Source organism: Mobula birostris, chromosome 24 (genome assembly GCF_030028105.1).
Source record: "Mobula birostris isolate sMobBir1 chromosome 24, sMobBir1.hap1, whole genome shotgun sequence".
NCBI classification, from domain to species: Eukaryota; Metazoa; Chordata; class Chondrichthyes; order Myliobatiformes; family Myliobatidae; genus Mobula; species Mobula birostris.
The window spans coordinates 31,393,412-31,405,912 of NC_092393.1; the positions used below are offsets into that span (position 1 = coordinate 31,393,412).

Genomic DNA, 12,501 nt, shown 5'->3' on the forward strand with positions numbered 1-12,501 from the left:
GCGCTCTGTCAGGTCATGTATTTGGAAGTTTAGCTAAGTGATGGGCTTGTTTTTCTACCAGGCACTCCTGATTTAAATTCTGCATCTGCAACACACAGACAATTCTGTGCAGTGCCTCATTTGGCGCATTGCAGGTTAAAGTTGTCTAGGTTGTACCATGAATGAATATCACTTGAGCATTTGTGGGACGTCACAGCGCTGAAGCACAAAGCTGTATTTATTGGATTAGGACATGACTACTTAACTTTGATTTTCACTTGAGCTCCCTCTGTTATGCAATACTGATCATCCTCTGTCCTCTGATCTCTTCTCCATCACAATGTCTTCTTCCAAATCCATCCCCCACTCTTGGATCAGCTGAAAACTATGTAAATGGTCTCAGTCTCTGCCCTTCCTTACACTTACCTGACCTGCTCTCTTCATCCTCTCACTGACCTTGCTTAAATGCCCTCACCTTTTCAACTACTACATTGCTCACTAATCTGACACAAGGCTTTAATCCTCAGTATACATCCAACAGCCCTTTCTAAATTCTTCCCGCCCAAAACTGCCTTATTTTGCAACATCAGTAGAAAGCAAAATGCCCATTCAGTAGTGCAGTAGCAAATGAACTAAAATCTCTTTGCCAAAGACTTGAAATCATCTCCTTTCCAAAAGGCAGTATCTGTGTATAAACAAAATAACATGTAAGCTTAACCTTATATTCCATCTGAGTAGCCTCCAACCTGATGACATGAATGTCAATTTCTCCTTCTGGTAAAAAGATTTTTCCCTCCTCCTCCTCCTCCTCCCCTACTATGAGTTCCTACTCTAGATGCTTACCTCTCCTCACCTGCCTATCACCTCCCTTTGGGCCCCCTCCTCCTTCCTTTGTTCCTATGGTCTGCTCTCCTATCTGAACACATTCCTTCCACTCATCTCCTTTCCTAGCCACCTAACTTCACCTGTCATCTTCTGGCTAAACTACATATGCTCTCCCCTCTTTTTATTCTGGCATCTTCACCCTTCCTTTCTAGTCCTGAAGAAGGGTCTCAGCCTGAAATGAAAACTGCTTATTCATTTGCATAGATGCTGCCTAACCTGCGGAGTTTCTCCAGCATTTTGTGTGTGTTGCTCTGTGTTTCCAGTATCTGCAGAATTTGTTGCGCTTAACATATGATCCAACGTAATTTGAATTACAACCTTTAGGCAAATTAGTTTTTAAAATAAATAATAAACAAAATTAAGAAAACAAATATAACTTTGTAATTTGGTGCAGTTAAAGTCTGTCCCGAGCCTTATAGGCTCATCAGGCCAGTGCTTATGCCGGTTTCCGCGGTGTGAAGTACTGAGAGTACGAGACTCCCCGCCGGATATAATGCCAATCTATTGCAAGGTTAACCTTCAGCATTTTGCTGGGCCCATTTTCAGCTAGGTGGGCTGGAGCAGTGTGTGTTTAAGCGCCTTGCTGAAGGACATAACACGCTGCCTCGGCTGGGGCTCAAACTCACGACCTTCAGTTCACTAGTCCGACACCTTAACCACTTGGCCACACACCACAATTTGGTGTAGGATCTCTTCATTTTCTCTTGATCTCGCTGCTCCCATCAGGAAGAAGGTACAGGAGCATCAGGACTCAAACCACCAGGTTCAAGAACGGTTATCACCCTTCAACTATCACGGTCTTGAACCAAAGGAGATAACTTCAGTCAACTTCACTTACCCCAACATTGAAATGTTCCCACAACCAATGAACTCACTTGTGATATCTGTTCATCTCATGTTCTTGATATTTATTGCTTATTTATTTATTATTACTTCTTTCTGTTTATATTTGCAGTTTGTTGTCTTTTGCACACTGGTCAAATGCCTAAGTTGGTCTGGTCTCATTGATTCTGTTATGGTTATTATTCTGTGGATTTATTGAGTATGCCTACAAGAAAATAAATCTCAGGAGTATATGGTGACATGTATGTACTTTGATAATAAAGTTACTTTGAGCATTTTAACCTGGAACTTTGATCCAGATGAGCTGAATGGAATTTACCACAAGGGGGTGCTACATAAACAGTACTGAGGAAGGCACTGTCAACGCTGAAACTCCCATTTCCTGAGCAATGTGAAAAACTAAGCAGTGTGCTACTTGCAGGTCGTTTTCCCAATTGCTCAAAATATACCTGAATAATAATTGCGGAAACTTTCTCTGCTATGATCTTGCGGCACTTACTACTCATAAGACCTGAACAATCTCATCCCCCTTTCGTTGCTCTGATACGTCCTCACTACTGTAGGTTGGATGAAGGGGAACTCCAGGCTGTTAACCTGTAAGTATGTGGAAGAGGCAAAATGCCAAGCTATAAAGGGATCTTCCATGTCATTTCCGTGTTCATGCTATTCTTGTCCCTGAAGTTGGGAGGCACTAGTTTACCTTTAAGGCTAGTCCATATTTTCTCAGAGCATCTTCAATACCTCTTTATCAGGGCTACTGGAACTGTTCAATCTCTTTAAGGGTGTCCACCTCTGAGGCAAAGAAGCAAGACCTGCACCACGATTGATGTAATGCAAAAACCCAAGACTGTCATGGTGTACCCTGACTGGTACAATGGCATCATGGGTAAAGCCCCCCTCACCCTGAGCACTTGGACAAGAAGTGCTGAAGCAGGAAGGCAACATCCATCATCAAGGCCAACCACCATCCAGGTCAGACACTCCTCTTGCTACTGCCATGAGGAGGGAGACACAGGAGTTTCAAGTCCCACAGTAACAGGTTCAGGAACTGTTATTACCCCTCAACTATCAGGCTTGTGAAGCAGAGGTGATAAATATGCTCACACCACCACTGAACTGATTCCACAACCTATGGATAACCTAAGGACTCATTTAAAGGAATCTACAACTCATTCCCTCAATATTTGTTGCTTATTTTTTTATTATTACTATTATTACATTTTTTCCTCCGATTTATATTTGACACTGTTTGTTGCCTTTTGGACATTGGCTGTTTGTCTCTGCATGTTGTGTGCATTTTCATTGATTCTATTGTGTTTCTTTGTAGTTACTGTGAATACTCAAAGAAAATGAACCTCAGGGTAGTATATGGTGACCTATATGTATTTTGATAATAAATTTACTATGCATTGTGAACTTTTTAAACTTTGAGAATAACTCTCCCTAACAGTGCACAATTTGAATGACTCCTGAGGTCGGCTGTAACTGCTGATGATCCAATCAGCATGGACTTGGCTTGTTGGCTCAGTTGAAAAGCTCTGCTAAAGCAGATGATCCTGGCAGTGAATGACATCTCCAATGATATCTCAGTTAGCTGCAAGTACCTCTTGGATGCTCTGAAAAGGACAGAAAGGGCGTTACATTAACACAAGCTTTTTTTGTTACTGTGATAGAGGGATTGCGGCAAGAAGGAACAGATGAATGATTTCCAAACGTAAGCCATGGAAGTTGTAGAGACAGAACTCCATGTCAGCAGACAATTGTAACAAATTTATTGACAACAGGAGACCACAGTGATGGGATTCATTTGGTATGAGCTCAGAGTTAGGCAATGAAGGCCTCCATTGTGGGTTATGGACGCAGCTGTCAGACATGTGGCATCATTCAGTTATTGCTTCATTAACGGTGCTCTGCCTTCTGAATCATTGCTACATGACCATGATGAAGTGGCCCTGTATGGGGATGTGAATGCACCAATGGATAGAGGCCAGATTTATCTCCCAGCCTGTGCATCTTGGCAGTCATCCACCTAGTCCTTCCTCCGTAGTGCAGCGGAAGGAATAATGCAGGAGAAGCTTATCTGAATTTAACTAAATAATTTTGTAAAAACTCATTCATTTTGGTCATTGGGGTTCTCTTTATGCAGAAAATGTCGTCCGCAATTATGAATTCTAGTTCCCTCTAATGATGGTTGCTAGTAGAAACCAATGAGTAGTTGGGGAGAAAAATTAGAGCGTAGAACAGTACAGCACACGGGCTGGCTCTTAGGTCCACGATGTCATTTTCTTAGCGTGAGGCCAAATTAAACTAATCCCTTCTATCTACACATGATCGCTGTCCCTCCATTCCCTTCATATTCGTTTGCCCCTCAAGTACCACACTCGTATCTGCCTCCACTACAACCCCTGGCATGGTGTTCCAGACACCTAGCGCTCTCTGAATTAAAAAAAAATGCCCTGCGTATTCCCTCTAAACTTTCTCTCTCTCACCTTAAAGCTACGTCCTCCAGTATTGGACATTTCCACAGAGGGAAAAATACTTTGACCACCCACTCTATCTATGCATCTTATAGCTTTATAAACCCCTAGCAGGTCTCGAAGAAATTAGGAATCAACAGGAACCCTCACCAACTTATTATCATTTATTCATATAAGATACAGGAGAGTGTAGTCAAAGAGGAAAGAAAAGGGTCATATCACATTTTCTTTCATGTACGACTATTATTTTCAGGTGGATATTATTAAGTCTCTCTTTACCCTATGTCTATCATCATCGTCATTACGTTCCCTGCCATATGATGTGGGCAATCATGATTGTTCTTGGCAAGTTTTTCTACAGAAGTGTTTGCCATTGCCGTCTTTTGTGCAGTGTCTTTTAAAGACGGGTAACCCCAGCCATTACTAGTACTCTTCAGAGATTGTTTGCCTGATGTCAGCGGTCACATAACCAGGACTTGTGATATGCACCAGGTGCTCATACAACCGCCCACGCCCTGCTCCCATGGCTTCATGCGACCCTGATTTGAAGGGTGGGTGGGGGGGAAGGTTGATCAGGTGCTACTCCTTGCCCAAGGATGACCTGCAGGCTAGCGAAGGAAAGGAGCGCCTAACACCTCCGTTGGTAAAGACGTGTCTCCAACCCGCCACCCAATGTAAATGCAAAAGCTGGTTTATTATTATCCTTTTTCAATCTTTTTATTAGTTTCATAAAAATAAACATGACATGGTAGTAGTACAAAGTTATTGGGAATGCATTGTTATAATTAACATAAGTGATTGTAAAGCCAGATACCACTTAAATGATAAAACTCCCAATCATATAGGATACAAATGAATAATATAAAACGAAGAAAAATATCTAAAAAAAAACATGAAAAAGGAAAAAAATAATAACCCCTCCCCAAAAAAAAACTAATCTAAGCAGAATTAATCAACTATTATTATTATTATCACAGGTCTGAAGTACAGTGAAAATCTTTATTTTGTATGCTATCCATACAGACCATTTCATTACAACAGCGGATTGAAGTAATACAAGGGAAAGCAATAACAGAACGCGGAATGAGCTCTTCCAGAAAAAGTGCAGTGCAGGCAGACAATAAGGTGCAAGGCCATAACAAAGAAGATTGTGAGCTCAAGGGTCCATCTTATTAAACTAGTGAACAATTCAATAGTTTCATATCAGGGGTTGGAATTATACTGCAAGTACTTGTGTCCTGTACTTGAATTGTATATTTCTGTACCTGTGTCCTCAGAGTTGAGGAATTTGTAGTCAGGGTTGGGGTTTCATCACATGAATTCCTGCACTTTTCTGAAGTGGATCCCATTGCTCGTCCAGCTAGAACCGCCCTGGCTATGTGGCAGAATAACTTAAGTGGGAAGAATCGCAGTTTCTAGTAATCCTCAAAAAGATTAAAGTGAATTTGCTTGACAAATTATCCATGAAATATTTCCTTACAGTGGATTTGACCAGCGTAAGTTGTGCATTATTACAGAATGCCTTCCAACGTCCATCCAAGGCCCGTAAAACGCGATTGCTTTGATTCTTGTCACCTTCCCACCACCTCACTTGCTAGCCCAGAGAAAGATAAATAGATTACCAGGTGGTTGACATGGAGAGGGTGCTTCAATAATGTAGTTTAGATCAATGTGGACCAAATGTAATGTGCCTATTCTAAATTACTTGTGACTTTGGTAGTACATTCTAATTAAAAGAACCAGAGTTAAGCTGTTTTCAATCAATTGAAACAGAAACAAGTGATGGTCCTGAACCAGGAAATTTAATTGAAACATTTAATTTTAATCACTATATTTAATCTGTAAGAAATTACCGTGTTTTAGCTTGTCGCTAAATTTTGAAGCTACAATGCTTATCAACAATGATTGTGAGGGATCAGGGATGGCTCCGGAAAAGGAGGAATCAATGTACAGGTATTTTTCTGACATCTCAGATAAGATTTCATTTGATAAAAAGATCAATCAAAGAGAGAGAAGGTAGTTTGTTCAAATGCGTTCCCTTACTAGCTAAATAAAAGTGAGTCGAAACATAAGCAGAGTTCAGGCCACTGCTACTGTCTTTGACTGCTTTGTGAGTTTCATTCGATTTAAATCACGTAGAAAAGGTCTTTTTCATACATATCTACTCATTAAAATAAATGTTCGGAACCTCCTCCACTGTCATCTGCTGTTCATTACGAAGGTCATTTCCAGAACCTTCAATAAAAAAGTGTAGTAAAATCTTAATGGAAGGGATTTGGCTCTATAAATGTGAGCCAAAGTTATAAGTGGGTATAAACAGATTTATGAACTTAATCAGGTTACGGAAGATAATAGAAGTTTTCAGCTAGAGAATTCTCTTGTATGTGTATGGTACAATAGAAGACAACAATCTTAAAGGCTGAATGAAAGCAATACAGTTAAAAGGAGAGTACTACTGACAATAACTGCATTTTGTCACGCTGAAGTTTTACCAGAAAGATATCCTGTCAAGAAAGTTGGCATTGATGAATGAAGAAAGCTATGATTTTGCTGTACTCATCTACTAAAGACTATTCAAATCTAACTGTGGTTTTAATGGTATTTTGCATTCCAAATACTGAGTCAGCACTGACATTCTACAGAGAATTTATTAATCTTCAGTTTTTTTTTCTATGCCCTATTTGTTCTCTCATATTCCTATCTTTATCTCTATTTTTTTATCCTAGCTTTTGAATTTAAAGTTCTAAGTTATACCTCATGTTGGAATGGATTCCTATCATCTGATTAGTTCAGGCGATTTGTCGTTGCTTGTCCTGCTTGCAGAGTACCTGTAAGCCTGTAGATGGCGCTAAGAGTGTTCCAGTCCGGAACCCAACAGAATGAAACACTAATGCTGCTCTTATTTCATTACTTATCTCAAGGTTCAGGCCAGGATCTCTCAGGAACTGAGCCATTGATTGATGTAATGATGTGTTGGTTGAGCCTGCTTGGTCAGGAATTTAAACTGAAATTTCCCAGCATTTTGAGGACAACCTTCATTCGAAATCTGCTTGGAGATAAAAATAACAGCCTGACACAAACCAGCCAGGGCCAATGCAAACCTGATCCAAGTTTGGATATGTGCTGTCTCCATTCTTGACTCAATCTTTTACACTGAAGTGGAAAAAAACTGACAATGTTGCATGTACATTGGTCAAGAGCAGAGGACATAACATGGTAACACCAAGTAAGTCATCCTGATCTGAATAATGTACCGAGAAAAGCTGGCACAGTGAAACTCAGCTCGATATAAACCCAGAGACTTTAGTGGGATAAACACTCAAAGCAATTGAACGTGAGATGGGCATCCTTAATGTTATGGGGTGATCAAGTCTAAAATTGTGTATCTAGCTAGATCAGGGGTTCCCAACCTCTGGTCCATGGCATGAAAAAGGTTGGGATCCTCTGAGCTAGATGATGATGGGAAAAGGCTGAGACACAGACCTCAGCACACCACCACTGCATAGAGAGTGAAGTGGAGCATCCCGTGAGTCTTGTTTCACCAGATTCATCTGAACAATTGCAACATGCAAATCCTTGACAGAGAAGCATTCTTAAGATAATTGGAACCTCTTCAAAATCTTGCGGATAGTTACCTCGCTGTGAGTTATACCTGGAGGAGGTGTACACCAATTCAAACTAGTTCAAGGAGGGGCATTTCTGAGGAAGGCAGACATAAAAAAAGAAAAACTCTTTCTGGACAATCCCAAATAATGAAGATGAGAGCCTCTGAGCCATATATTATCCGGACCTGCTTAAGGGTGGTTTAGTTAAAGGTACAGATGAATAGTAGCTTGTTGACAATCATTAGTCTTCCAGAAAGTTTACCTTTTCTGTGTAGCTAGGGATAGAGAGTGAATTCACTTTTTGTCATGTCAGACTGAAGACTCAGTAAGGATGAGTGGTAGACAATGTGAACCACCACTTGCTGTAGAAGCAACTTTCATATTGTGAGCATTTGTCTACTGCAAAAAAAATCATAGGCATTTAAATCCAGATTTAATGAATAAGAAAACTTTAAAATGTAACTGCAAATGAAAATCTATTCTCCATTTGACATTAAGGTCTGGTCGATAGCAATAATGTTTGTTCATAACTAGGTCAGGTAAACTCAAGGTCTTAGTTCATCTCTCCTATCATTTCTTGGTTCAATTTAAGAATACCCATCCTGTTACTGGTATTAGAAGTTAACTGTCATTGAAACAACAGCCATTCCAGAATAAATGCAAACTTTACAGTAAATTCAAATCCATTTCCCAAAAACATGCATGTGAAGAACCATAATGATGACTATGCACTTCCTGGGCCAGGTTGCCTTGTGCTTTTGCCAAGCTCAGTTTTCCAAACACAGCAGTTGCCACTTGTAAGATCAAAAAGTGTAAGTTAAACTTCCAACTATGTTCTTTGTTTAGCTTCTTGTCATAAAAGGGCGCCAGTCTTCAGTTCTTAAAATGTAAATGTCAAGCAGTAATCAGTTTGGAGTTTGAAAATACAGATTTGCAAACAAGTTCGGTATATAGCAGATACAGTGTCTGTAGAAAGTAGGATGTTGATCACTGCACCTGGTTCATTGCTGTTTAAGAGGCGTGATATAAAACAATGCATTATCTAATTTGGCTTGTTTCAAAACAGACAATGCTGGCTAAATAGTTTAATTAAAGGAAGTTTGCAGAGCAGATGAGACAAATCACTTAGCATATCAATAACTGATGTGTTTATAGTGAGGTTTATGTACAGAAAGAAGGTAGCTTTACAGCATTAATTGTGGGTAGTTGGGAACTGTGTCTTCAAGAGACTTTTAGACTGTTTGTGGATAAAGGGTATCTGAGGAATTATCATATATGTGTGAGGTGACACAAATGGCAAAGAAACTGTTTAAGTATAGAGATCAGTTCGGGCTTATTAAGAATAGGGTAAGGAACATTAAGAAGCATGAAAGAAACAGGGGGTACACTGGAATCTATTCCTCTGGTTTTGATTTCTGCGATGGGTAATTCGTTCAGCTTCATCACTGGTACCTCCTTCCAGTTTATGTTTTGGAAATCTTTTGTGTTGTGGAAATGGTTTTTAATTTGGAAATGTTTAAGATAGAAATTCTCTGTGAGATTTAACTACCTTTTGAGAGTGTTGTTTGGATTTAAATGTATATCACCGAAAACAAATAAACTTTGTTTTAAACTAATTTGTTAGCTGGAAGTATCTTCACTTGGATAGGAAGGGGGGCCCACTGCTCAAATAGCATGTATTGGCAGCTAAACTTGCCATGGAGAATGAACAGGGAAGTGAACTAGACTTTGAAGACTGGGTAACTACAGTATAACTTCCTTGTAATGAGTGTGCTTGTGGCTATTTATATCTGATGCGGCTTAATGTTTTCGCTTGAGTTTAGAAATTCATGGTCAGCAAACCCAATATCATCACACCATAATGTGGCTAACAAAGGTAAAAATATATCCTTGATGCAAATTTGTTTGGAATTTACAATATTATTTGATAATTATTAAGAAATGTGAGATGCACCAGTAAGAGAAAGATGTGAACATACTGTAATTGCACAAATTATAATGAAGATATTTTAAAGTAAAATTGTGATAGGTGCAGTAAAATGTGGTGGTCTTTGTTTTAAAGCTGTTTTCTCAGATAACTGAGTCACTAAAATATTCAGAGGACTTCATCATTTATGTCAGGACATATATTGTAATTCAGTGAGATGGATCTTAGGGCAATTATCTTGTTTCGATCCTGCAATAATTCATTTGTGCAGAACCACTTAAAGAAGATTGGCATTGGGACCCAGTGAAAAAGTTTTGTTGAACACCTGTCACTCCTCCTATGCACCAGGCATGGGCACAGTTTAGAGCCAGATTGGTATCAAGCAGAGAGTTTTTATTTTTTATTGTTTGTGGAAATCAACTGAGCTTAATGAAGCTGAGATGTTAAAAGTGTTAAATAGGTGACATTGAAAGTCTCATTGGAAGAGAAATGCCTGGAATGTCTCTCGTTGATGTCTCTTTGTTAGGTGTTTCAATTTATCGGGAGAAGTAGATTTTTTTCTGCATAGTGGATGAGAAACTTGTAGACTAAACAGATCTCACAGCTGATATTTTAATGCTGTTGAATATGAAGAAAACTTTGAGTTATTATCATATAGTTTTGATCAGAGTTAAATGCAGTTTGAACAATGAAATTTTCCTATGGTCTATTTAAATGCACTAAGTGAGCTGAACCATGTAGGTAAAATGGGGAGGGTGTATTATGCAAATTAAACAGCCTATTTTCTTTGAAGTATGTACAATAATATTTAAAATATGTGAGCATTCTACTGTCTGTTGTGATGAAATAATAGTCTGTATTAAAATATTTTTATCAAACATTTATGAAATGGAGACATGGGTATTCTGTAATTTCCCTGCTGTTTTAACTAAGTTGGGCAAAGCCAAAGATGTCTAAGTTCATCTGATTAGGAAAGGTGTGTACTGATTAATGAGAGTGTTTCATGAGCAGTTGGACCGTGTAAAAGAGCTCCTTTTGCTGATCTTTGTATGAAGAATTTGTGAATCGGTCAGCTTCCTGTGAAACTGCACTTTTTTTTTGATTATTGAATACAGTGGAAGTAACCTAACTTGATCCCAAGGACTCTTGCTGTATGCAATTCAGAAATCAGCCATGAAGAAAAGTTCATTTTCGGGTGAGTCAAGTGATTTTATTTGTTTGATATATTGGAAGGACAGTCATTCCATTTGCAAGTCGTCAATATACTTTGAAGGATTTTAATCTTTTTTGGTAGCAAGAATTGGTAGAAAGTTCTTATGAGTTTATATGCAGTACTTGAAAAGAGTTACAAGTTTTTTGCTCAATGGATTGCACTTCTTTTAGAAAATGAATAAATAAAAAGCTCTGTAAAATTTTAATTAATTAAAAATAAGTAATGACTAAATATTCATATCAGCTTTCCGTTTGGCCTCTGATGACTAATTGTAAAGTCTGTTAACATGACTATGCCCATCCCAGCTTGTGTGGAATTGATTGCAACAACTAGGCAGCAGCTGAATCACAGAATTTGATCTGAGCCAAAACGTATACTTCCATGGTTGTAACTTTATTTTGCGAAGTAAATAAAGGAAATGAGTTGTCTGTTCAGTGCTGTGATAGCTAGGAGTATTCATTGCATACAGTTGCTCAGATTTGGTTGTTTTATTTAAGAGGGCAATACATACTGTTCATCTGTCCTCTGTGTTTGCCTGGGCAAGATTCAACCTACACACTGTATAACAACTTCAGTCTATTTATATGATGCAGTTTTATAAGTATAGATTTTATGCTAAACATCTCTCTACTTTGATGTACTTTTGATCTAGGTGTGCAAGTCTGAAAGGTCTTAAATATGATAATACCTTTATCCTATTGTCAGCTGTCTGCATCTTTCTATTCCAAATATGCAGTATAAAATATTTGGAAGGTAACTAAGTTTTTTTGGAACATGTTTGAAACTGTCCAAGTTGCCTACAACTTCTGGTCTTCTTTTAAATATAGCAGTGTTAGCTGTTTCAATTTTGGGTTCTTAATATCTTTTTCCAACAGATTCTAACCCATTCAAACAGCTTTTTAAATTTTCTGTACTTGAAAGCTTTCATTTTGCATTAATACAACAAAGGTATTTTACTATCTGCCTGCAGAACGGATTCCCTCTGTAACGCAAGGGGTTCTGCAGTTGCTGGAAATCCAGAGTAACACACACAGATTGCTGAAGGAACTCAGCAGGTCAGGTAGCATCTATGGAGGGGAATAAACAGTCAACAATTCAGGATGGACTGGATAGGAAGAGGGGGAGAAGACAGAATAAGAGAGTGTGGGGAGGTGAAGCAGTGGAAGCTGACAGGTGACAGGAGAGGTAGAAGGTAGGTTGGGTGGGGGAGGAGGAATGAAGTGTGAAGCTGGCAGGTGATAGGGGATCCCAGGAGAGGTAGAAGGTAGGTTGGGTGGGGGAAGAGGGATGAAGTGTGAAGCTGGCAGGTGATAGGGGATCCCAGGAGAGGTAGAAGGTAGGTTGGGTGGAGGAGGAGGGATGAAGTGTGAAGCTGGGAGGTGATAGGTAGAAAAGGGTAAAGGGCTGAAGAAGAAGGAATCTGATAGGACAGTGGACTTTAGCAGACAGGGAAGGGCGAAGGGCAGCAGAGGGAGGTGGTAGGTAGGTGAGAAGAGAAGGAGTAAGGGTGAAGCCAGAATGGGGGATGAAAAGTGAGAGAAGGGGAAGGAGGCAAATTACTGGATTAGAGCA

General features: G+C 39.3%; 1 protein-coding gene across 1 annotated transcript in view; it reads left to right on the forward strand.

Annotated features, from left to right (window-relative positions):
- The first annotated feature begins 10,874 nt into the window (after positions 1 to 10,874).
- septin9a (septin 9a) overlaps positions 10,875 to 12,501 on the forward strand; it is a 334,059-nt gene continuing 332,432 nt past the window's right edge. The window contains exon 1 of the mRNA XM_072242669.1: positions 10,875 to 10,911. Within this exon, the coding sequence (XP_072098770.1) occupies positions 10,890 to 10,911 (22 nt within the window). The 5' untranslated portion in view covers positions 10,875 to 10,889. The remainder of the gene's footprint in view (positions 10,912 to 12,501) is intronic.